This window comes from Pelmatolapia mariae, linkage group LG20, assembly GCF_036321145.2.
Source record: "Pelmatolapia mariae isolate MD_Pm_ZW linkage group LG20, Pm_UMD_F_2, whole genome shotgun sequence".
NCBI classification, from domain to species: Eukaryota; Metazoa; Chordata; class Actinopteri; order Cichliformes; family Cichlidae; genus Pelmatolapia; species Pelmatolapia mariae.
The window spans coordinates 30,452,928-30,479,957 of NC_086244.1; the positions used below are offsets into that span (position 1 = coordinate 30,452,928).

The following is a 27,030-nucleotide window of genomic DNA, read 5'->3' on the forward strand; positions in this document are numbered from 1 at the left end:
CAAGCAAACACAGAGCTCTGCTTAAACAAACAGGGGAGGACAGGAGAGCAAGACTAATGATGGGATCGACACAGCTTACGTACACATGCATGGACACACACTCATACACAGATGCATGTATGCGCTCACAAGCCCACTAGAGCAAAGATGAGAGGAATTTGTCCCCGGAAGAGGAGTGGTGCAGATAGACTTTTCCTTCTTTTCATCATCCTTTAAAGTGCATCTATGTCTCAACGTCATGTTCCAGCTCCCTTTATTTACTTCTGGGTTTTAAACATTGTACGATAATGGGCTATTATCAATTTTTTCACATATTTTAACTGTTTTCGCGTTAACAGTACTTTGTTTTGATGCTTTATGCTCGGTCGAGCTTGCGCTAGTGTGCAAACGTGCACGTGTGCGTCTGCACGTGCATGAGCCCACGCCTGCCTGAGCACCCTGACGGCATTGTGTAGCAGAGTCCTTGACAGAAGTGAATTAATCAGACCCCTCTAGCCCATTTGTCTCTATTTGGGGGGCTAATTGGAAAAGAAGCAGGTGTTAATAGGGAGAGGGGAGCGCCAAGTGTGTGTGTGACTTTGCGTTTCTTTTGCGCCTGTGTGCGTGCACGCATGCATGTAATAGAAGTCTCAGAGCTAAGTTAACCAGTCTTAATTAGGCGTGTTCAGGCTCCAGCCAACCTTATGTATTTTTCACTTTATCTGATGAAGGCGATGCAGCGAGCTAGAGGTGGAGACCGGGGAAGAGCAGGGGATCGCAGACGGCATTTTGCTGCCTGCCCAGCTGCATGCTCACAAAAAAACTAAATAAAACATTAAACATTCAAACTAAAACATCAGCATGTCCACACGGATGCGAGCGGTAAACACACACAACCACACAAAAGTTGAATTTGCGATACCTCATGCTGTTTAGAGTGGGCACTGTGTGATAGACAAAGTTGCACACCATGTAGAAGATGAGAAAGAGCGGTCTCCTGTCTGCAGACGTTTACCTCCACTTCTGGTGTGTAGACTGTTTGTTTGAGATGCTCAATTTCGAGTGCATGGCAGGCCTGTGTCCTGTCCTGAGGGTAGCAGGCGATAAAGTTTGAACCTGTTTGGAAGCTCAATCAAAGGCCCCACTAGCTCGTTAGCTCCCTGCATATTTAGCTGTCTAAGTGATGTCAGCAAGTTTTAATGGACGGCAGCTTTTCTCAATTACGCAGGAGGGAGGCAAGCAAACTGTATCCAGTGCTACATGCGTATATGTGTGTGTGTGTGTGTCTGTGAGAGCGTGTGTGTTTTTGATGTGGTGTTTACTCAGTTGAAAGCTGTCTCCTGTGTGGTCTCGCCACAGAGTTATCCCCCTCCAGATCACACACACGCTCACCTGAGGCAGTGTACGCATGTTTGTTATGCACAAGCGAGCGTGCGTGTCTTCAAGGAGACAAGTAGGTGTAGGTACAACATGTGATGAACCTCTGTAAATCTTTAGGGGGGGGGGGGCTCGCAGACATATAGAGTGGACGCGCACACATATACAGAGATTCAAGACGTAAACATACAACAAAATCTTCCATAATATTTAGATATTTCTCTGCAGACACAACTCCAGACATACGCGTGCACCCGCACACACAAAGACACATTGTTCTGACTTCTTTCCGACCGGCTTCATATCTGTTTTTGCTTCAGTGTCACACACACTCAAACGCACAGCAGCTTGGATGCTTTATCAATTAAGCACCCAAGCTTAACGCATTCCTGAACTGTATATCTGCATGAATATGTGGACAGGCGGAATCCAGCATTAAGCATCAGAAAGATTAATTCTCAATATTTTAACCAGGTTTAGAGTATATTATTTTTTTCAGGCATGGGCCGTTTATGACTTCTTCTGTTTGGACAATATTTAGCACTTTCGAAGTTTGCTGTCTTTTGTTAAAGAGAATTTTGTAAGAAAACATTTTTACATATAAAGTACCAAAAAGCTTTTGTTTTTGTGTGTATTAGGCCTAAAAATGAGAACTCTTGAGACGGTCCCTCGTCCCGTCTATCTAGTGAGTCATCTGTCTGACTTTGTTTATTCTCTGTTGTCCTTGGCAGATCCCTCTAAGAACACAGTAATGCCGTTCTAAATTATTCATTTATCTCAGTCCGGTTATTTTACATTCGTTTAATCGCTACAGATCTTCCTACTCTAGTATAGCTCACATTATTTTTCCTTAATCCCTCTTGGCTCTTTCCTTGTCCATCTCTTAATTCTTTTCCTCATCTGTCTTCCAAAGCTGCTTGCAGCTGGTTTCTCCGACACACTCAGTTAAAGTTTTAGCTGAACTGAGGAAAGCTGTGAAGGTGTTTATTTTTTGTATTTCATTACATATTTACTTCTTTAAGGGAAAGTTTTGTCGAAATTGTTCAAAGCTAATGGGTGTCTTTGTGTGAGCGTATGCCTGTGTATGTAATGGGTGTGTTAATGTGGCAAAATATGCATCTATGTGAACATGCTGCCCTCCTGAACCTGGTATGCCCCCTGACACACACACACACACTCACTCACTCACACACACACAGTCAGAGGTGGGATGGCTGCAGGCGAGGAGGCAGGTCGGCAGCGATTAGAGGGGCTGTGTGTGTAATGGTTGCCATGTGCGGACCCATCTCATCCGCCATTACACACACATGCAGCGCCTACCGCCCGAATCCCTCCAAGATACCATACACTTTTAAAAACATTAGCCACTAATGCTTTAATGCCCTCGTGTCGACGTGGGGTTGACTGGAGCTAAAATGGCAGACACAAAGGAATGCTGGCTTATTGTAGCCTGTGAGGATGGGCGCTGGCTTACTTTTGATTTAGACGTGATGGAGCTGTAGCCTGGCTGAATGCTCCTTGAAATATTTCACTGATGTGTTAAACACCATGATACACTCACCTTGTTTGTCTTTACTTATTCTAATTCCCTTGCACTTGTTGTGTCATTTTTTACTATATTTACATTGCGCATACTGAAGTATTATTTTCGCCGGCTTAGATCATTAATCACAGGCTTCCATGCAAAATGCTGACCGGTGTGGATATTTACATGAGAATGGTGTGGCCATGCTGCTGAGCGAGTAATGACTAACGAATGCTGGGCATGGCTAGTGGCCTTTATCTAGAGCGTGCCAGGTGTTTGTTCCAGGTCAGGCTGCATGAAAAACAGCATCTGACCTTGAGATGGGTGGCTGAAACCAGAGTTACCTGCACCACTTCTAAACGCCAGGCACCTGAAATAGTCTGAAGCCACACCTCTCGGCTCCCTCTTGTTTGTTCACTTATTCTCCTCCCTATACCTGTTGTTCTATGATATATTTATGTATATTTATAAAAATGGGAAAGTACCCTCGTCCTGTGTCTTTTCCCTCATCTCCTCCCACTTCCACCTTGCGCAAATACAGAACCTTTGGTCAGTGGACACTGAACAGCTTCCTTGTCTGTGAGCTCGGCGAATGTAAACACAACCAGAGAGGGCACAAAAACAAAAGTGTTATTGCGAGGGATTCATTGTGTCAACATCTTAGTTGGGGAGCTCCACAAGGAGAAAAGGGAGCACAGTTTAGCTTATTTACTGACAAAGGTAGAGGCCTGTACAAGAGCGTTATTTAATGTACAGTTCGACTTTACGTGGACCTGGTTAACTAATCAGTAAAATCAACATTTTTCTCACGAGAGGTTGCTGAGATCCTCCATTCAGTTTCATTACCCACACGTTGCTGTACGCATGTTTCACGTTCACAGGGGAGGCATGAAAAAATTCATTGTTCACCCAAGAGTTTAGGCGGGCAGGAAAATGATGTTGAAAACAAAGTCTTTATGCTAGCCCCTGTGAATACTGACACTGAGAGGTTTGTGGCCAAGCCTTTCAGATATCGCAGCCTCTCGATGGTACATTTGCTAAATATTGTTGGTCTCTGTTTCACTGAAAGTAGAATTCCTTGGCATCTGAATGCTTTTCTTGAGCTTGCTCCAGGAAGGCAGGGCAGTGAGACAGACATCTACATAGAGAAAGGCCCCACCTGACCTACAACACACACACATACTCACACACTAGAATGATTAGGTGTGGCAGAAACCCACTGGAAAAAAAGACATTATCAGCGCCACATTTTTCTACTCTGTGAAAAGTAATTGTTTCTTGGATCTTGATTAGTAATTTAGGGAAAAGAGTGCTAATGAGACTGCCGGTAACTTGGCACTTGAGTGCAATTAGCGAAATCAGATTGAGGTTATAGACACTGTAAGGTGCTCTCTCCCTCTCTCACTCTGTCAATAGAATAGACTTGTTTCTTCCATGTATCCTGTAGCTGTGTTTATGTTTGAAACCAATTATCTGTTACACCTAAAGTTGAAAAAACTAGAGGTAGGAAAACTGTCTGTTTCTGTTATCTCGCTTGTAGATGTATTTTGATTTTAAGAATTAGTCTTCTGCATATTGTGCACAGAAGGGAATTTATAAATGGATATGTTTAAAATACTAAAAGATTTTTGGCAATCTAGCGTATGAGAAATCAATTCCCTTTTAAGACGTTGTAGTAAAATACATGGAAAAAAAAGTTGTGTTCCTAAATTTGCATTGTTCTCTTTCAAATGATTCCTTCAAACTGTAAAACTTTTTGTACGTTTACTAAATTAACTAATCAACTATCTGCCTTTTGCTACAATCTATCACCCTTCGCCTTTAAACATTGACCAAGCAGGGATCAACTTGATCGATATAGAAAGAGCTCTCGCTTTTTCCCTGCTTTGTTAGACTTTGTTTCTCTCTCAGTCAGTCTCCTTCACAGTTGACCTGTCCCCCGGGTAGGGAGATTTATTAATGCCGGTTCTTTTACCATTCAGTGGAATGCAGGAGGAGAATTTTATAGAGGTTCTTAATGAACTTGCTGCCCAGTGTTGGGCTCAGCACCAATTAGCACAGCTTTTAATTATGGCTCTAATCAGAGAAGCTGATGGAGAGAGTCCCTTCAACCCTTGAGTACAAGTGGCCCTCTGTGACATGCAGATACACACAGGCACATGTCCACAGTATGACTGATTAAATGGAGAAAGTAGGCTTTATTAGAGAGTATATGTATTTAATAGAAGAAATAGTAAATCCTTACCCAGCCTCCCCTCTCATTTATCTTCAGCTTGCCTTGTTTTATTGTTGACCCTAGATCTGTCTGACCCAGCTAACAGGGATATAAACAGAGCTGGCCCCAAAATAGCCTAAAATGCTTTTATTTAGAATCTCGAAGGCAGCAAGTCAAGGGTACATGTTGCCTCCATCCAAAAGCATGAAGCAACAGGAAGAGAATGTCTACTCGAGGAGTCTGCCAACTTCCCAAGCTGAAGGGAAAAATTGGTATTTTTATTATGAAGAAAGGACTCTGACTGTTTGACTTAGAGCTCATAGAAAAGTTCCTTTCTGTCACTTGGGAAAGAGAGAAGACATGCGACAGGCCGAAATCAGTTATTAATGTGTTTCTTTTCTTGAAAAAGAAGCACTGTTTTTGCCTCAGTGCCAAGCTTGCTTGATTCAGTGCTTCTTTGTAGTAATAGCAGTGGAGGTTAAGCTCTTTGGAGTGCACGTGCTATTCTGGAATTAGTTTGACTTCTTTTGGTAAAGACCGTCAACAGGACCTGGAAAGGATTCCAGCAATACTCAGGCTTCTCAGGAATATTAGAGGGCAATATGTAATTATTGGCAAAAAAAAGAAAGAAAAAAAGACGCTCGTAGTAATCTGAGCTTCGTCCATATGAATCTGATTAAGCATGTATTGTAATATCTGTGCACACTGTCTGCTTAAGAGGTGAAGCGTGAAAAGTGCAAACACAACGCTCCATGGCAGGGGAGGTCAAACTAAATTTAGTTTATTAAAAAAACAAAAGAAAAAAAACCACCTGGATCTAATGGACGCTTGTTTGTTAGAGGTATATAAAGAGACATTAGAGAAAAGGGTTCTGCCACCTACAATGAAGCAAACATTGATTACCATCATCACAAAAAAGGGGAAAGACCCAAGGGTGTGTAAGCATCATCCAGTTTTGCTAATGTAGGTTGATGTGAAAATTATTTCTAAAATGAGTGTGAATGAGTAAGATGGTTGCATTATTAATAAACCACAATCAAGTAGGATTTATTCATGGTTGAAACTCTTTAGGAAATATAAGATGTTTCATTAATGCAGCCATCTCACGCCGCACCAAAAAGGCATTTGATGGTTTTTTGAATGTTTTTCACTCGAAAATGGGACAATTGATGTTTATTTATTAGATGGAAGACTGAAGGAATAAAGATGTCTTATGATTATGGAAGACTGGCTGATTATTTTAGAAAATTAGGTAAATATATGCAACATAAATATCCATCTTTGTGTGTTGAAAGCTGTTCTTTCTAAGATCCTGGATCAAAAGCCAAGGTCACGTGGCTCAGCTATTCTCAGCATGGTGGCTGAAATCAGCGACCTATGAAAACCAACTTATGCAAATACACCACCCACAAGAAAGTTAAAAGTTATCTTTAGGATTTTCCCAACAGACGCACTGAAAATCAGTGAACACAAAAAAGACAAACCCAACAGAAGCAGCCACAGAATGTTTTCCAAGAGAGGAAAAAAGAAAAGTGGGCCATCACTTAGTTGTGTTAGAAAATGAGCTAAAATGTAAGTAACCCCAACCAGGACATAATTTAGCAATTTTCAGATATGCATTACAGTCCAAAACCTTTCTAAGCATTAGCTCAGAGAAGTGAATGCAAGAATGCACATCCTGTGAAGGCTGATTGGCCTGCACTGGGACTAAGACTAGCTCGCTAGTACAAAGTCTGTGTGATATCCAATTGCATCCACGTGAGAATACTGCTGCAAGTGTCTGGTGAATTCGCAGGGTGTCATGTGTGCTGTCTGTTGTACACCCTATCCAAGCAGCAACATCTTGTGAACAAAACAGAGTGTTTTTCTTCTATTAGCAATTGCTAGAGCATGTTTGAAGTGGACAATATCCTGCTGTGTGCTAAAAGTGATGATGCACCATCTGTGACCATTGTCCTGAATTCAGAATTGTCAGATATTCTTTATATCTTATCTGGAAACATTTCTGTTGACTCTGTTGTTTAACTCTGTTTTGTTCTGCACAGAGTTGTGTGTGTGTTGTTGGGTGCAAGTATTTACAATTTGTTTGTTCATTTGGTCACATGTGAGTACATATGAGTATGTGCAGTGCATAGATACTTTCTTAATCAGCTTCTGTTTTGTTAATCAGAATATATTTTCTTATCTCACAGTGCACTAATCTTTCTCTGTGACGTCACGCCTCGATATCAAGCCTGAAATATGGGCATTGGTTATGTGCATGCAGTGCTTGAGCATAATTTCTTGCTTGCAGAACCTGCAGTGTAAGCTAATTTGCAGTTGTGTCTGCATGCAAGTATTTATGAAATTCTTCCATGTAGCACCTAGTATTAAACATGGCAGTAGACATTTCTTAGAGGTGTCAGGACACAGAGAAACAGAGCATTTTACTGTGATTCCTTCTTCGTCCTTGTCATTGTATCTCTATTTCTTTCTTTGGCCTTTTTCGTTTTGCATATTCACTGGGAATTGTTAGCAAAGCTCACCTACTGTTTCTAATCAGCTGCTTTTGTAGTTCCCCGGTAGCAGAATGTAGCTCACCCTGGCAACACTCGCATACACACACTTATCAAGAAAAAAAAAGCACTTTGGGGAGCATTTATAAGAATACCTTTTCCATATCTTTGCCTTTGCACTCTGTCTCAACTTTGGCACAGATATAGGTAGATACATGCATGCAATCTTGTGCACATACAGCCAGTGTGATAGCGTAGCAGACAGATTGGCATTAAGAATGACAAATAGAGGAAGATAGATAGTAAGGTAGACAGAGAGAAAAAGGCCCAGACAATGACCCTCCTTGAAACTTGTTAGAAATCGCGGCATTCAGCATGGCACTGGCACGGCAAACTTTAGGAGAACAGCCCATCTGTCTCTCAAAAGCAGCCCCTCTCCCCTGTCTCTTTCCTCCTCTCTCTTTTTTTTCCGTGTTTCTTTGTCACTCTCCAACTTGGTTGTACTTCCTGTAACCCTGGTAGCCTTTATTCCTTTCATTCAAAGAATGAGTTTGTAGTTGCGCTGCAGCTCCCAGCACATTGTGTTGCTTTAGTGCGTCTGCGGTCCCTTTTCTGCTTTGGGCATGGAGAGAATTGAAACTATCTTCCTCGCTTTAACATTTAGTTAAAAGTGTCATTTAGAATGCATTGTACCGTGTGTATGCGCTATTATATTTGCATGCAGTAGTTGTGTGTCGTGAAAGATTGCCAAGGTGTCATGCCAAGACAACTTTTTTGATAAAATACATGTTTTTCCCTTTTTTTTTTCTATTCTGTTAACTATGACATTTTCTCTATTGTTAGATGTTTCTTTCCACAGAAGGATAAAGTCCGAACATTAGGAGAAGTTTAACACTAAGGACAACTAACTACACAAAGTATAGAATAACACAGAGTAAATATAAAATATGGCAAATTATATATTTTCATCCATCCAACTGGAAGTGGAAGAGCAGGGATATATATATATATATATTTTTCATGTAGTGCGTATATACCCTTTCAATATACAAAGTTTGTTTATAAAAGCAACATATAAGACAATATCACTTTTTATATGCTTGTGTCTAGAAGCCACTTTCTTTAGCTGTCTGTGTACAAATTGAGGCTGATTTCAAAGGGTTCTAATTCTTTCATCACCTGCTGTGTTTCATTATATCAGCTTGTAATTCTGAGCCCTGACGCTTAAACAATACTAACACGCACACACAGACACGGGCACACAAACACACATAACCTAATTAAAATGGTCTGGTTAAGCACCATGCGTCAGGGCATAGTAGGGGTAGGTGTTAGGCTTTTGGAGGAGGTGGGGTGTTGTAGGCTGGGAGCGCACAAATCTCAACTTAAACGTAAAGAGATTAGACAACTTTTGCAAGATATTAGCTGTTCAAAAATGAGAAAAATGTCCCTAAGCCTCTTGTACAAGCGCTGCATGTGGACAAGGCCCCCTTTTGTTTCACAGGGAGAGGCATGAAGCAAAGTGTGATTAGCCTGTGTGTGTGTGTATGTGTGTGTGTGTGTGTGTGTGTGTGTGTGTGTGTGTGTGTGTGTGTGTGTGTGTGAGAGAGAGAGTCTGTGTGTGTGTGTGTGTGTGTGTGTGTGTGAGAGAGAGAGTCACCAGGCCTTTGACGTATAGGATGCAAGGACAAGACAAGTGTGTGTGGCGGCTGCATCACCATCATGCCATGAATGACAATAAAATTATCACTCAGGTTCTTTAAAACATGAAATGACATAAAAAAAAAATAGTGCTCTTAAGCTGTTTTTATGACCACACAACACTTCCCAGATTTAATGATAGTCAAGTGTTATCGTGGCATATAATGAAAATGGGAATTGTAGACATAACTCTATAGACACAAGGTTATTCACCAGATACTTGACCTCATATATGTAAGCCACTGTATCAAATAAAAAGGCTTATGCTACTGCTAAAATAACGTAGTAGTAGCGTAACTCATGATAAGACATTGCATGGTGCCTACGTGAGTGTGACCATCATGCACTGCTCTTACATACGAAGCCTTATAAGACATATTTTACGTGACATTCAGGTAAATAAATGGTGTTTATAACCATGGATAACAATTTGTCAGTATGAAATACATAACTTGAATGATCAGAAGGTGGCACTCCGCATGGAAATGTTACCCTGCCATTTGATTTGATATTTGAACTTATTATTTGTTGTTATCAGATTTTTTTAAAGGAATATTGTTCCTTTACGTTCATCTATATGCATAAACACATAACGTCTGTGGTCATACTTGATGTGTGTTAAACACCCATTGACTGTATTTGTCTGAATCAGTATTTTGTGTTGTTTCTGTCAAGCTTTAGAGGCCAAAAGAGATATGGAGGGATAGAAGAAAGGGCATTTAGTGATGCCCTCTCTGCATGATAAGGAGAGCCACCAGAGTCCCTGGTGTGTGACATGGCCTGGCCCCTGTCATCACAGAGCTCCTGTTGTGGCTGAGAAATATCCTCCTCTACCCCTCCCTCACCCTCACCTACTTTCTCTCTTTGCCAGAGAGAAGGGGGGTGGGGGGTGGGGGGGCAGTCAGACAGACAGAGTCCAGACAGAGGCCATGTGAGTATGTGTCATATGGAACAGATTTAGTGCTAATGACCCCCACCCCCGCACCAACGCATCAGCCCCACCCCAGCGCTACACACACGCACATACTCTGTGCCCACCTTCTGCCACCTATTCCTCCAACCCCCAGCTTTCATTCCTCCTTCCTGGCCAGTATCATCCCTTCACGAGCAAAGTGGGTTTGTTCCAGCACCAGTGTCCCATGGCTTCACCCATTCAAGCACAGTTGTGCCCTTCTCACCCACTGCCTTCCCCCTTTCCTTCTGGTCATCCCTCAATGGCGTCTTGGAGTGAAAACAAAATTAGGTCATAAAAATTAGGACATTAACTTTGTTTGATTTTAATGTCAAGTCTCATTTTAGGAACTGGGAGCATTTAAAAATCAAGCGCTTCCCCAAAAGGGACTGGCATACACCCTTTGAATTTGCTAACCTTCTTCTAATATATACTATTATATTCTACTGGTAGCTACAAAATGAGGGTAGGCCTTGTTTCTGAAGAATTGAAATGAGCATTTTTTGGGATTTCACTAGGGATTTGGACTTAATGATTTAAAACTTGCCTTAAGATCTTTAAAGTTTACTTAAAACATACTCTGACTAGTCTAGAAGCACTCCAGGCTTGAACTGGGGCAGACTCTAGGCTCTCTTTGAACCTGGAAACAGGTGTGTCTTTCTGCAGGTTGGGTGCAGAGGTGGTGGTGTAAGGAGCTGATACTTTGTCAGGTTAGGACGAATGAAGAAAATGAGTGAAGTGTCATTGACAGAACCGGGAGGGATTAGAGAAAAGCGGGACTATCTAGGGCAGACAGTGTTGAAAAGATTAAAAAAAAATGTGAGAAAGTGTCGACAGAAGGTGGATTTCGAGTAAAAGTGCTGCTGTCACTTTAGATCCAAGCAGCAATCATGCGTCCTGAAAAACATTCTTCACTGAAAGTCTCAAGAGCCCCATTTTCACCATTTTTTACAATGAATAAGATATATTCTTGTATTTAAATGACGATGTGGAGATGGTGTTATGGAGCTTCGACCACTTTGGGTCTTGACCTCAACATCGACCTTCACTCAGCCCATCGGGCCTCTGCACTTCCCCTATCTATGTCACATTGAGTCTGGCATTCTTTCACGTTAGCGCATCGCAGCGCTGCAGATAGGTCTGCCAGACACCTCCTCTTCTCTTCTAGTATCTCTGCAGCACACTCACACACACACACGGTTAATTGGTAACCAGAGTTTATGAGTAGCTGGGAACTCATAGTTTGACGACACAGTTCGAAGACGCGTGAGATAATATGTCGGCTTTCGGTGAGTTATGATTACACATGTGAATGTTTGAGATGTATGTCTGAGGTATGGTACTGCGTGAAATGTGGGTCTGCGTATACGTGTTGTAGTTTGAGGTTGTTTCGAGTTGTGACAATGCTTCTAGAGAAGGGTGGTCACGGGCTACTTGGGATAATACTAAATATTTGTTTAGTGTTATCATGTGAAGTTCCTTTAAAGCACACGTTTAATTTCCTTCTGCTGAGAAATGCGAACATCTATAACCGCCGCATGTGCAACACATCCTTTTTATCATTGAACAATAACTTAGCGAAGGATTCTCTTTTAGACGGAAGTTATTTTACCCCTTTGCCTCTTCAATCAATATCAATAAAGTGCTCTGGTAATCTATTTTTACCCTCCTTCAACAACTCAGAGATCAATACTCATCTGTCATGGTTTCAACGCTGAATGTTATCACTTGTGCTGGAGATTAGCCTGCTGGAGCATCTTATCCTGACATTTTCTGTTAATCTGAGTTATGTAGGTTAGAATCAGAGATCCCTGTCTGTTGCTTATAGGTTATATTTGTCCAGTGATCACATTTCAACTTCAAGTAACAGAGGAAGATCCCTTAAATATTACCTAAAATGTGGCACATTTTCTTTCTTTTTTTGTTTTTATTAAGTTAAGAACTTAACTTTCGACATATCTGTATATTTCTTCCAAGGATGTCTCCGTCAAATTTTAAAAAGCAAGAAAAAAGCATTCTTGTTCGAAGGTGTTCCTCTTATTGTTTTACAATTTATTTTCAATTTGATTAACATAGCGCAAAATCGCAACAACTGTTGCCTTAAGGTGCTTTTTATATTGTAAGGCAAAAGCCTAACAGTATTAGAAAGAAATCCTCAACATTCAAACGACCGGCAATGAGCAAGCAAGTGGGAAAGAAAAACTCACTTTTAACAGGAAGAAACCTCCAGCAGAACAAGGATCAGCCCATCGACTGTGACTGGTTGGGGGTGAGGTGAAAGACCAGGGAGCAGAGCGAGGTAGAACACACCGTTAGAGTTCCCTGATCAGTTCCCTGTTTTGGTCAGCTTTTCTTTTTTTCTTCTGAGCCTCATGTCTTTAGAGTTGTTAGTTACACAAGGGCTCTTTGCTCTGTTTAAGTATTTTTTGTATCCTCTGATTATAGCGTTTTCCTCTCACTGGTCAGTTAACCTGCCTGGTTAATGGGAGCTTATTACTCTGTCACAGTAGTGAAGACGGTCATTCATATCCCAGACTGACACAGCACCCAACCAGGGCCATCCTTCATCCCATTCTCATCCTTCAAGCCCTGACCACTCTCTTCCATCTGTCTGTCAGACCGGGACTTGACCTCTCACCTTTGGAGGCCCGCCCATCTTGTTACCCCTAACCTTCTCTCAATTGTGCCACTGGCCAGCAATGGTTAATGTGTGTGTGTGTGTGTGCATCTGAGATCATTTTTTTTTCAAAACTGTTTCTGAAAGCCTCTAAAAAGGTTTTTGTGATATTAAATAGTTCATTTACACTTAGTTGGATGTAGTTGGAGTGGGATTGGGTCACATCATTTTAATATTGAGTATGAGTTTGTTTTTCTTTAAAAAAAAAAACCAAACAATAGAACATCAATATCATCCGGTTTTTCCATTTTGAGGACAACAGCATGAATGTGTTATTATTGGTATTTTTTATCTGTAGAAGCACCACTTAACTGTAGTCAGTTTATTTTTCTATAGCTCACAAATGCATTCTTCTGACATGTAGATATCTTGAGAATGGCACTATTATGAGAATCAAATTCAAATCAAACCACTTCTAGCAGTGATTTTGGTTTAATGGTGAGTTGTGTGTGATGTGGCCCATTTGGACCGGTTCAGCATCCAGCCCAATTTGATGAATGGTTCTAGCTAAGGTAGCATCAGTGCTCCCTTGCCCTTGTTTCTTCACACACACACACACACACACACACAGTCTGGTTTGCTATCCTCGTGGGGACATCCCATTGACATAATGCTTTCCCTAGCCCCTTACCCTAACCCTAACCATTAAAAATGAATGCCTAACCCTAACCCTTACCCTAAACCTAACCATAACCTAATTGTAACCCTGACAGTAAAACCGCATTTTGAGTGTGAAAATTGCTTTCAACCCCGAGGGGACCTGGATTTTGGTCCCCACGGTGCAGAAAGTCCCCACCAGGATAGTAAAAGTCAGATTTTGGTCCCCACCAGGATAGTACGAACCCGTACACACACACACACACACACACACACACACACACACACACACACACACACACACACACACACACACACACACACACACACACACACACACAGCCACTCATTGCCACCAGACCAGCCATGTAATTGATGACAGAGGTCTAACATTTGCAAACCAAATGTGGAAGAGGGAGAAAGAGCAAACTCTACTTCTAACACCTCTTTCTTTCTCTCCTTTTCTATCTCTCTGCCTCTCCACCTCCTCTCACTGTCTATACGCCCACTCTTTCATTAGGCATTTGTCACGTTGATATGAAGGGCCAGGGCAGCATTGTGACATGCTCAGAAGGCAGTATAAATATTTGATTAGCTCTAATGGAAATCGTCACAGGGCGCTAATTGCACCACACATTATCTGAGGTGCAGTATCAGCAGCGGACATCCCCTTTGATCCTCCCTCTGTCTGCCCCTCTCCTCTTCCTTTTACCCATCGAAGCCTCTTTATTCCTTTGTTTATGCAGTTTATTTTGGGTCATATGTCATTAAGTGACCTCACCAACCCACCCCTCCTGCCTTCCTGCGTTTTATTGTCACTAGCCTGTCTCGCTGATATCTTTCTTTCAACGCACTGTGACGTCGCAGTCTGCTTCTGCTCTCCTCCTTAACGTATTTGTGTTGTTGTTTCCGTATTTCCTTCTGTGAAGTAGGTGAGGCAAAATAGCGGCAATGGCCGCATGCCCACGGAAATGTATGCACCTACGGGTAACCAGAGGACAGTAAACAGAAGGGAAACCACATAGACGCTTGCTTTCATCTCCAGCCAGTTCAGGACGTAAAACCAGTTATACGGACATGAAATATTACCATGGGAGGGTTATAAAATATAAACGGATATTAATGAAATAAAAATCAATAAATTGCTGGTGCTGGGTATATACTTTCTAAAGATATGATGATTGGATGCATATTTAATACTAATTTTACGCAAAAAAAAATCACAAGTCAAGCTTAATAGCCTGAGAATCATTTTTTAAAACAAATTGAAAGTCCATATTTTAACCATGTTTTTGTGTAGCTATTCCAGTAAGAATCAACTCAGTTTTTGTTGCACCTGTCACCACTCAGCTCAGTAAATGTGCTCGTTCATTCTGGCTTCAAGCCTCCATTTACTTGTTTACTTCCAGTGTTGCTTTTAATGCGAGCAACTCTGGGTTTTTTTTGTTTTTTCGTTTTTTTTATGGCTGCTTCTAATGCACACGCATTACAATTTATTTTCTTAACACATCCTTCCTTAACCTTCGTTCTGTTTGTGTTTACTTGTTGTTATTTACGGTGCGTCTCCAGCAAAGATCTGTGACATTGTTTGCTGTCGCTCCCCTTTCTTTCTCTCTTTCTCTCACCCTCCCTCAGACGCTTCCATTTAGCCAAAGACAAAACAAGTTAATTAGATCGGAAGTGCGGGCCTATCAATGGGGAATCAGTATTCAGATCAAGACCTTGTCTGGACACAAACAGCAGGAAGCCAAACAAGACCCCAGCGCTGCTGAATGGGAGGACGGGAGAGGGAAAGAGACACGGAGAGAAACAGAGAGAGTGTGAGAGCCTGTAGTTGGTAGGGTGAATGGGGGCAAAATGCACTGTTTGGCTAATTCTGTTGTATCTCTGGGTTCCCTTTCATATTTGTGTGCCTGAACAACACCTTGTCCTTGCAACACAAAGTTGGTATTGTTTTGCATCATTTTGTATTTGTATTTTTTAACGTTGGTTCTAAATTTGTTTATTTGTGAAGTTTGGTTTCCTTCATGTATTCTTCTTACCTTGCTCTGTTATTAAGCATTGTGAACTTGACTTGTTTATAAAGTTGGCCACTTCCACCTTACAATTAAGCAAGATGCTAATGCATGCTGCTATTGTTAGGACACTCTGAATAGCATTGAAGGTCAGTAATGTAACTTTTAAACACAATGACAATGACCTGATTCATAGTTTGTAAGCTTTTAGCATTGTCCCCCAAAAACCAAACATGGCGATTGCTGTACTCTAAATGTAAGTAGGTGTTCAGTGCAGGATATGTAGTGTGTTGCTACTACACTACATATAAGGGAACGTATGCATTTTTGTGAAGACATTGTTAGCAAATATGGTAGCACATACAGCAGCAGATATAAAGATGGGGGAGAAGCAGGGAGACGAGCGAGGAGAAGAAAGTGGAAAGGGGAGGGGGTGGGAGGTATAGCTCCCATTATCTCGTGCGGAGGTCCACCTGAGCTAAAGACAGTCATTTGTTCCCGAATCGACCTGTCGACCCCTCCTAATTACCAGCCAATTATTTCCAAATGGACCCGCGTTCACCCCACACCCTGCGCACTTAAAGTGGAGAGGGACAAAATTGCCTGCCTCTGTCTTTTTCATTCTCTCCATGTCTGCCTAACCCTGCCTTTCTTTTACTCCTCTCTCCCTCTCTCTTGTTTCTGCGGGGTTTTTTATTCAGTCAGAAATATTTTTGCACTTATTGTTGCACTCAGTTGCCTAGCCATATCTCACACATACACACACACATGTGGTGGTTGTATGTGTGTTAATTAAGAGTCGTAATTATGGAAGGAAGTGACACTCGACCTGTGTGTATGCATGTGCTGGCGTGTGATGCATGTGCATAGGTATTTGATTTCAAGGAACAGGAAACATTTTGATGAATCCATTTTTTGCCACATGCGTGAATGCATAGAAACACAGCAAAGAAGTGAGATAGAGTACAGGGATGAGAAGCAGTCACCTAAGCACATCATATCTGCATTATGTATTTATATTCTCTCTTCTCTCTGGCACCGGTCAGTCTCAGCCAGCTGATGTGTATCGATGGGTCTGGCATTCAGGAGCCACCCGAAGGAGAAGAAGTCTGTGGCTATGTTCCCAGAATTCTTTGTGGTTGGCCTCCATTGTTCTCAACCACTTGTATACAGTATTGTCAGACTGATTGTGAGCCTCCGCTCGCGCTCTCTCTCTCACTCCGAGGACAGCTAGAAAGCGAGTCGAGCAGAGGAGGGGGACGGAGGTGAAGTGGATGAGGAGGAAGGGAGCAGTAAGCATTGTGTCCCTCGCTCGCCATTCTCCTGCCTTCCCATCTGTTTCCCTCTCTTCCTTCCTGTTTCTGTGGGATAGTGAACAGATTAGTAATAACACCGCCACCGCTCCTAATAGGGGAAGTCATGGTCGGGAAATATGATGGATAGGTTTGAGATATCATCTGGCTGAGTGGTGCAATAGTTTTGAACTCTGACACCTAGCTGCTTGCTGAATTACTTTGATCACTTTGGTGCAGACTCAATGAGCATGTGTGAAAGTCAGAGTGTACTGTATGATTATAACACCATGCTGATGTGCGTGAGAATGCAGTGTTTGTTTGTTTTTTTACATTTTTACTAACTATATCACAGTAGTCAGTTTATACGTTAATGCACACACGCCTGACTGCATCTCCATTTACATGGGATGAACATGTGACACGCATAATTTTCATTCTCTAGTCCTCTCTAGTCCATTACTTGATGTCATTAGCACTCTTTAAACAACTAAAATAAAATGTGACCTATTAGAGGCTTCGGAGAACCATTATTTACTGAAGGTATTGCTTTAGCTTTCATACTTTTCCTATGATATAAATCCTATTGAGTACTAGCTTAATAGCCCCACAGGGATCATTTGGCTTCATTTGATCTAAACTAATATGCATATTGAGGAAAGTTCACAGTTACATGGCTTAATGTGTCTGTGTGTGTTCTGCTCATAGTGGGCAGAGGCGGAGCTGCATACCGGCCTCCTGGCTGAGTTTGAAGCTAAGTGGATTAGCATATCTCCCATGTCAGTTCCATTCACTGTGACAGCCTGATGACATGGGACTGTGTGATGGCTGTGACCCACCTGACGTCCAGAGCTCAGGCCTCCCAGCAGGTGGTCTTAGTCTGGTAGTGAGGGAGAAAGCAGGAGTGAAAGATGAAGGAGTTCTCATTCGTTATTAGAGTAGAGATGGACGGCAAACATAACTTCCTGCAAAGCTCTGGGTAATTTCTTGGCTTTTCTATAAGTCTATTAAAGTCTGGTCTTATTTTATTTACATTATATGCCATTTAGTAAATGCAAATACAAATTGATAATAGAAGCATTATGTATAGTTTGCATTGGATAATGCCCTTCCTACAAATTCTGTATTTTAAGGTAGATGCCAAATGACAATATATATATTTTCATGTTGCATGCTCTCTAAGACTTATATGCAATTATGTGTTTTATACGGTCTTGTAGGATGCACAGCACTACACCACAAACAATGGCTGATAATATTAAAAGTTTAGTTTAATTAGTTTATTTTTACAGTGGGACAACTATATTACATCAACTGCTCAACACACCTCACCATTTATAGCCTTAGCTGGTTTGCAATGCCCGTCCCTATCTGGGCCTTTAAAACACACACAAAAAAATCAATAAGGTGTACAAACTATATAAGAGGTGCACACATGTATATGTACAATTTGAATTCAGAATTACATAAGGTGTAGTTACACTGCATTATACTTGAGGAAATGACTTTGACTTTAAACAGGAACCCTTCAGCAGCTCCACACATTCAACTCCATAAGAGCTGATAAGCTTTAACCTTGAGTACATTTGCTTCGCCGTAGTATAAATAACCTACTTTAACTGTTCAATAACAGAACACTAAAGTTAAACATATTCAAGTGCACAGAGACTGAGCGCTGAATTCTGTTGCTCACATCAGCCTTTTGTTTTTCTGCTGTACCGTCTTCTTTTTATTTTATGTCCCTTGTGTCTCTCACACCTCTTCTTTTCCATATCTTTACATTTCTTTCTCCTTCCCCAAAGACCAAGAGTCTCCCTTGACCCTTGTAGTCATCCTGCGCTCACTCTCATACTTTTCGCCCACCACCTCCATTCCCTTCCTCCTCCTCCTCCCCCACCGGAGTCTCGTGCCGGCCTAGCCAGGCAATGCTAACACTTTTGTCAGGGTGATTAATAGCGTGCTCGATTGTCGTTAATTCACTGGCTAATGACTGGAGGGAGCGAGAAAAAGAGAGGAGCAGGAGCAAGGCTAAAGAGTAATAGACTGATGTATCGGTGTATGCTGCGTCCAGTCTGCCAAACCACACTGACTAACACAGACACACACACACACTCAGCATGCACACACACCCAAGTGCATCCATGTCAGCTAAGAAATCTGTTGGCCTTGAATTCCCTCTCTAGATTTTCATCTAACTATGATAATCAGGCAGGTCAGGACATATAAATATTACTGAGGTGGACGCAACACGATATTGACCAAGATCCAGTAAGATTTTATTGAAATCAGTGTAAAAAAGTGTGATTATTATTTCACATTTTACACATTAAAGACAATATAAACCCATCCTAAAATAAAAAGTTAAACTGAATAAAGTGCCCTGCTTGGAAAACATACATGCACACATACAGACGCACAAGTCAAACCTCTCTTTTCCCTGGTTAATTAGAATAGATGGGTTTGTTCTGAACACTGTCTGCCTTGGTACTCCCCTAGCTGCTGTCTGGCCTCCCGAATGGCCTGCTAAATGAAGCTGCACAAGAAGTGGGTGTAGGGACTCTCTCTCTCTCTCTCACACACACACAGTCACACACAGACACACACACCTAGAGACTCACATATAGAAACGGAAAAAGAGATCGACAAAGCACAGTGCGAGAGTCTGTTCCTGAATAGTGGAATCTTTGAAAGCAACCATACGTTCTGTTATTCTGTTGCCTTAGAAGTGACGTTTTTTGATACATTAAATAAAAACTGCTATAAATTATTTGCCTCTAGATTTGATTGATTTCTATTACTTCTGTGGATAGTGACTGTGCTGACTACCTTCCACCGGTAGTGAGGATGTCTTCATAAATCAGACTCACCTTTAGATCTCAGTGAAGCTGTAAAATTAATTCAAGAATTGCTTTCCATGGTGGTGAAAATTTGACTGTGGCGTTTGACATTCAAACTTTGCTTCACCGCCTTGTTTGTGCGGATGTGCTCTGAGTGTTGACGATGACTCCGGTTTGGTCCCACTGTCCTCCAACTGGCTCCTTCGTTCAGTAGCCTCGGAGGATTGGAAATATAAAACATTTAGCAGTTACGCTGATTTATCTTAGCGCCGACTTTGGCGTCCTCTTTAGCAATGCAGTGGTCTGATACGTTAAAGTAATGAGAATAGTTTTCTTCTGCCTGAATTGTTTGTTATTGATTTTGATGCTCAGTTTAAAATAGCTGATTTGGGTGGTCTCGATTATTGTGACGTGTAAATGTAAAGGGTTTTGCTTAGTTTTCGCTGTTAAATCATGTGTAGACTATTCACTGTTGTTTGATTCCTTCTTTTCACCTTCTTCTTCTTTTGCACTCAGTATTCTTCCTGTTTTATCCACCTCCTTTCTTCCCCCTTCTCCCTCCTCTCTCCATCCCCACCCCCTGGGTGATGTTTGCAACTCAATTTGGCAAATGTAACTCAATATTGATTATTATTAATATTTATCATGTTTGTGAACATGTTTTCCTAGTGCTATTAATCTGCCCTGTTAATAAATGTCTGCAGCAGCCTGGTCCCCAGGGTCCCCTGGGACTACAGGGCCACCACACACACTTATATACGCACACGCAAAAACACACCTGCTCTCAGCTGCAGGAGGTTGCCTGCTGTCTCCTACTTGCCTGGAGGCTTGATCTCAGTGTATACACACACTCACACATGCACTTTATTGGAGGATGGAATGGCTCTGGGCTGCTCAGCACAAATGACACATCAATACATCAGCCATGTTGTATTGATGCTACACACAAACATAAAAATGCACACTCACTCTCTCCATTCTGAGCTGCCGTGACCAAAGACTTCTAGCCTTATAGTCATAGACAGTAAGTGATGAGACTCAGACAAAGAGACACCAATATTAAAGTAAATATTCTAAATTCTGCCAAAAAACAAGGTCATTGGGTCAGGATGCGTGGATTTGAACCTTTTAAGAAATGAAAATTAAATTTCAGTTTTGTTCTCACGATATTTTAGTCATGTTAGCGCTTAAAGAAATAAAAACCACCCACTTTTTACCGCACTTTTCATTAATGACATAAGCATTGTAAACTGTGGCTTGTAAAAATGCAAACTTAATAATAAAATAATGTAGTCCTATAGTTTGAGTATCTTATTGCTGAGATTGTTGCAAAGCAAACAATCCCAGTATATGTTGCTGTCGGATAAATTCTTTATTATAGTTATTATTGTTATTGCGTAATTATCTGCAGCATTACATGAGCAACCCTGTGGAGGGGAAATGGGCCTTCAGATGGTGCATTGGCCTTTTTCTCTCTTTCTTTTTCTTTCTGTCTTTCTTTCCTTCTTACTTTCCACCTATTCCAAAGTAGCTGTGTTATAGTTTTAAGTGTTGCTTGGAAATGCTCCCTGGTGCTTTTACAAGGGGAAACAGTGTGGTGTTCTTGCTCGGAGAGGCTTTCTCGTATTGTAGATGATCGTGCCCCCAATGCTCGCTCACTAGTTCCACCCACATGGAAATGCACAAACCTTCTCCACTGAATGCCCTCCTTTGGCCGCCTCGTCACATGCTTCCATTTACACGTCATTTTGGATATATGGTACCCCAGTGTCACTGTGGAAAAAAATCACTACTGTACACTTTTCTTTCTTTCTTTTTTTTTTACTGCTCACTCTTTCTACCTTTTAATTTGCCCCTGTTTGATTTTTTACAGCTGCATCCCTCCTGTTTTAACTAGGGAAGTGGGGGTGGTGGGTGGCGGTAGTGGTAGTGGTGGTGGTGGGGGACTCTCTTTGTGAAGACAGAATCATCAAAAGCCTTACTACAGAGGAACAGGTACCAATATCGCTCTGTAGCCTTGTGACGCAGCTAAGTGGGACCACATTGACACAATATAGTGGCACAGGCAGCAGATTACACTTGGCTTTGCACACTGCCCCACATGCACACAGAGCTCCCACATCAAAATGTTTGGTCGTTTATTGCTCAACCACCTAGCTATTTTTCATATCTGTCATGGTCCACACAGTCTCCCTCTGCCTTGATTTTTTAAAAAATATTTTCAGTCAGCAGACGATCTTTTCCCCCCATATTTGGAGTCTCTGCTGAATTTTGCATAGTTTTGCCTTTCCCCTGGATATTGTCTTTTCATCAGTGGCTGGCTTTCTTTTTGAATTAAACCAGATCAATTTACGGCCAGCCAAAAGATGCAGTCTCTGTGTGTACTGGAGAAGGCAGTGAGAGAAATAGGATGTGTGTGCTTCATAATGGCCATCAATGGGACACACACACACACACACATTTTTTTCCTCTCTCTTTTAATGTTATCATAGCCACAGCCATGACCTCACCATGCTGCTTATACACCTGGCTCTGAATAATCGGGCTATTTTTGGCATCTGTTCTATCCTGTACTGTGCAGTTCTTTTTCTGTTCAATATGTGTATCCCTTCCTAACAAGAAAAAAAATGCACCTTTGAGCAACAGCTTTACAAAGATTTGTAATTTTTTTTTTTTATTTTCACTAAAGGCATGACTGCTTACTCTGCAGGAAATTAGCTGGTCTTTATTATATGCATTAGCTCCTTTCTCAGAATTCGTGTATGCCGTCAGTGTTGTTTCCTCCTGCTCTTCAGACTACATCGATAATACCGCTCAGTCCATATGCCACAAGGCACATGTGTTTGTGTGCGTCCAGGCAGACGGCAGAAAATTACTCCAGATCTCTATCTTTATGCATTTAAGTCTAGAGTGCTCTGATTAAACACAACCACAGAACAATTTGCCTTTTGCAAGGTCCTCCGATTAAACCGCTGATTTTCAGCACCGTGTCAAGTTATTTTGCTATGGCAACGCTGATTACAATGTTATCAGCATTTCATATTTTATTATTTTTATTCAAAAAAAAAATCCTCAGTAGCTTCTTCTAATCTTGAACGGAAAGAACGTGTTTTCTTTAATATCTTGTGCTATTGTTGTTTGCTTGTTGTTGCAATAAATAGTTGATGGTGTCAGATGTGTACTTTAGGGTAGTGACTGTAAATGCTATATCTGTGTCATATCTTGTTCTTTCCCTTTGACATGTAGTAATTATGAGATATCATCTTTACCTACAACACCATCTGATCTCTTGCGCATGTGTTTTGAGTACAGTAACAGCTCCTTCAGTTGCAAACAGATGTGTGTTTGTGTGATACCCCGCATCTGTTCATACGTGCCCTAAAATCTTTGTTATTGCAAGCCATGCTACAAAGCAAAGAGCTCCGTTTATGGCACGCATTTACAATTTATCAAATAAATGGGATGCCTTCATGTGGCCTGTGCCTGGCTCTCAGGCAGAGCAGAGTAGTTTTCCACTGGAATAACAGCCGCTGAACAAGCAGCCCATTGTAGCCATGGCCAGCACCGGGACCCCCAAGGTGCGAATTAATGATTGACCCCTGATGTAATCAGGATAAATAGCTCCCCGTAAAAGAGAAAGAGATGGCGTAGGGGAACAGAGAGAGAAAGAACAACATAAGGAGCCAGGGAGAGGAAGGCACTATCTGGCCTGGGTGTTTTTTAAGAAGCCCTTAGGGAGGTGAACCTAACATCTCTTTCTGGGACGTTTGAGACCCAGAGCTAACACACAGCTGTTTAAAAGCAGCTCAGTCATCGGTTGCTGGACTCTTTGTCTTTTCCTCTTTGTTTTCTTTCTCACCCTTCGACTTATGAGCCTGCTTTGTTTTCTCATTTGCAGTTTCTTTTTTTCATCATCAGTTGAACACAGTATTACAGAATGGCAAAGAACATTCGTCTCTGGTCTCACATGTTTTAAAAAAATTGTTTTCTTTTTAGGAATTAACAAAGTTACGACTGAAAGTTGAACATGTTTAATATCACACCGTGTTTGCCATTTCTGCTGTGGTTTACTGCACCATGCGTCTCACAAAAGATGTTTTGTTCATTAAGATTAAGAGGAACTTTTATTTTTCTTCCCTTCTCTTTGTTACTCAATTATTTGACGTAGCGATCTGTGCATTTCGGGGTTTTTTTTTTGTTCATAGGGGCTCTTAAAGCCAAATGGTATTTAATAGATTTTCCGAGGCTGTCTCTCTACTTGTCAAAATTGCTCTCAATGGGTCAAGTGCCAGTGAGAGTGGGGGAGTGAACAGAAAGAGAGAGAGCGAGAGAGTGAGTGAAAAAAAAAAGTTTAACAATCTGAAAACACTTTTGATTGTGTGGAAGGAGCAGCAGATAGGGCTGAGTTATAAAACTTTAATTGATCTGTGAAAAGTGGAAGCTACTGCTGGCTCACATGTTCCAATGCTTAATTGCACGCCTGGTCTGAATCCCCATGAAACAGTGATCATTAAAAAACGGGTTCCTTTCCAGTCAAAATCACTGGGATGACGCAAAATCACTAATAAAAGGCTGACTTTTACTGCTTCAGCTTTATGTGATAAGTTACCCAAATGTATGTGGACAAGCTGCAGGTTTGCCAGGCTCTGAAAAGCCCTCGTCACATGCTTCCAAAGTTTCACATTTCGCATTTTAAAGTTACATGTCTAATTACAAGATAGCAAAAAAAGGTATCCACTGCACATTGTGTGCTTTTCTACACTTTCTGTAACGACGGTTTTGTTATTTGGATTCCCAAACAGCATATTCTGCCTGTATTTCTCTGCCTTTCTGACCTGACATAACACAGAAACAGCATTTTAGAATGAGCAAACTCACGGAAATAAAACATCCCAATTGTTAATTGAATTCAACTTGCATCATTTTTTAAATTAAAACCTCTCATTACAAAATAATATACTTCCATACACTAACAAGCACATTTTTAAAATGTCATGTTGCAGCTCCAGTTAAAACCTGGGCAGCGACGACAGGCTTGGCAGCAGGCTAGATGGAGGTTAGGAGGGGGGAAAGCGCTTGATTGGAACCACTCCTGCTGTAATTTTGGGCCTAGTTGGCCTGCTGATTGCCAGTCCCTGTGTTTAGATAGTAAAACTGCAGTGGTACGTTGACTTAAGACACCAGGACTGTCTAGAGAGGGATAACAAAGAGACATGTATACATGTGCTTAAGAAAACACAGAGACACAAACAAATAGATACAGATCTGTTGAGGGCTGGATTGAAAAATGTGCATTTATTTCATATTTGTAAGCTTTCTTCTCCCTTGATGCCATTGGTCCTGATTCAAATTCCAATGTAATGCTGCTTACGAGGGAAAATTATTACACATCTTCATCTGCTTTACTAAAAACTTGATATGCCGGACTAAAAAGCCTCTACTCAAAAACAGCCTAAGGGAATGATACTCACCAAAAGGCTCTAGTGCATACAAACTTTCATTTTACACAATAAATGCCTGAATTATTCAGTATGAAAAACAAAATCATGAAATTTGATGTTACCAAAACCATACTTGCTGTTCTTGTTTTCACTCATGTCAGAATGGCGGGATCCAGGAGCGCCGGCACAATCATGTTGTCAGGTCTTAGATGTGAAAATAATAATGGGCGACGAGGCCCACCAGGTCAATGATAGATATAACGAATTATTTGTAAGATGAGTCCTGGCAGGACGTGGTGACCACGATTAAACTGAGAACTATTCCCACGAAGGACTTGGCCACTATCTCTGTGTTTCTGGCTGTTCTCAGATAACCTCTGGAAAATCAGTGAACTAAGCATTTTGTTGCTGAAGCCAGTCAGATGGATAAGTACGACTTTCTGAGGACCACTAAATTTCCTCATTGTGCTGTGTGGTTTGCCGACAATTTAGAGGTTAGGACATTGAAGTGCATTTTGTAACTTAAGGCCAAGAACTCCTTGCATGCGTAGTATGCCACTGGGTTTGGAAATATGATTTACAGTATTTCAATTTCTTTCTTCAATTCCAGGGAAGCTATTCACATAGATTTATGGCTAAAACCAGATTTTCTCTTCCCGTCTATAATGCTGGCATGAAAATCCAGGAGGTTACAGATCCTGTGTGACATCTCTGTGTGTGTCTTTGTTTCCTAGATGACAGTGAGCCAGTGGACAGCATGTACGACACAGAGGCTGATCTGCCAGGTTTAGCGGCTGGCAGCGGAGGTGGCGCCGACAGCCCAGAAGACGACGCAGAAGACGGCGTCATCAACATGTCCCCCTTGCCCTCACCGACTCCCTCCCATCCAAACAGCAACCACCACCACCTGCTACACCCCCATATCTATGCCTCCCACCACCACCATCTCCACAACAATAGCAGCAGCAGCAATGACCAGGACTTCACCACACCCAAGGAGGGCTCGCCCTATGAGGCGCCTGTCTACATTCCTGATGACATTCCCATTCCCAGTGAACTGGAGCTGCGGGAGTCCTCTGTGCCCGGTGCAGGTCTGGGTATATGGGCAAAGACCCGCTTAGGTGTTGGTGAGAGGTTTGGTCTGCACAGCACAAAGCATCATGTGGCCACAGGCAAAGACAGTTCCTTTGGATGGGAGGTAGGAACTATCACAGGTTCTCTGTGAAATCATTATAGTTGCTGTTCTTTTAATTAGTTTTATTTTATTTCACATAAACTGCGGGTCACTTTTAATCCGCTACTGGTAACGCAGTACAACACAGTAAGACATGAAACTAAATAGAAGTGAAGAAAGTAACTAAAGCAATGAGGCACTTTTCAGATTTCACATTTCCTCAAGAGAATCTGTCTCATCACCATAGATGCCCATTCTGTTTCCATCATGTGTATGATTGGACCTCATCTTTGATTGTCGCATACACTCAAAGTCATACGCGGACAACATACTTATGCAGAACTCCGGCAGCGCAGCCTAGCAATGTCAAATGGAAAAATCTGGCTGATTAGCGGTGGTATCAGCTTTTCTGGGCGTCGGTCTGAAGCGAGCAGACTCATTTGGTCACGGCATCTGATATGGAAATGGAAGAAGCGTGGCCCAGTGCGGTGGCGGCATATTGAACTATTAATTTTCATTTCAACATGACATTAGAGGATATTGAAGTTGCTTCAGTAAGCTCATTAAGGGAAAAAAGAAACTCCTGGTCTCTGTCTCTCTCCGTCTCTGTCTCGCTTTCTCAAATGCCTAATTAGAGGTGAAATATGCTGGCCTGCTTTTCATTTCACTGACTCCTTGACTGTTCGTTTTTCAGGAGGACGGTCATTCACGTAGTCTCATATTACATTCATACATAACAAAGGATAGAAGCTT

At 41.6% G+C, this 27,030-nt stretch overlaps 1 protein-coding gene across 6 annotated transcripts in view; it reads left to right on the plus strand.

Annotated features, from left to right (window-relative positions):
• Window positions 1–27,030, plus strand: part of prdm16 (PR domain containing 16) — a 171,349-nt gene that overhangs the window by 32,908 nt on the left and 111,411 nt on the right. For all 6 annotated transcript variants that reach the window (XM_063464122.1, XM_063464123.1, XM_063464125.1 and 3 more), the window contains exon 2: window positions 25,838–26,301. In XM_063464122.1, the coding sequence (XP_063320192.1) occupies window positions 25,838–26,301 (464 nt within the window). The remainder of the gene's footprint in view (window positions 1–25,837; window positions 26,302–27,030) is intronic.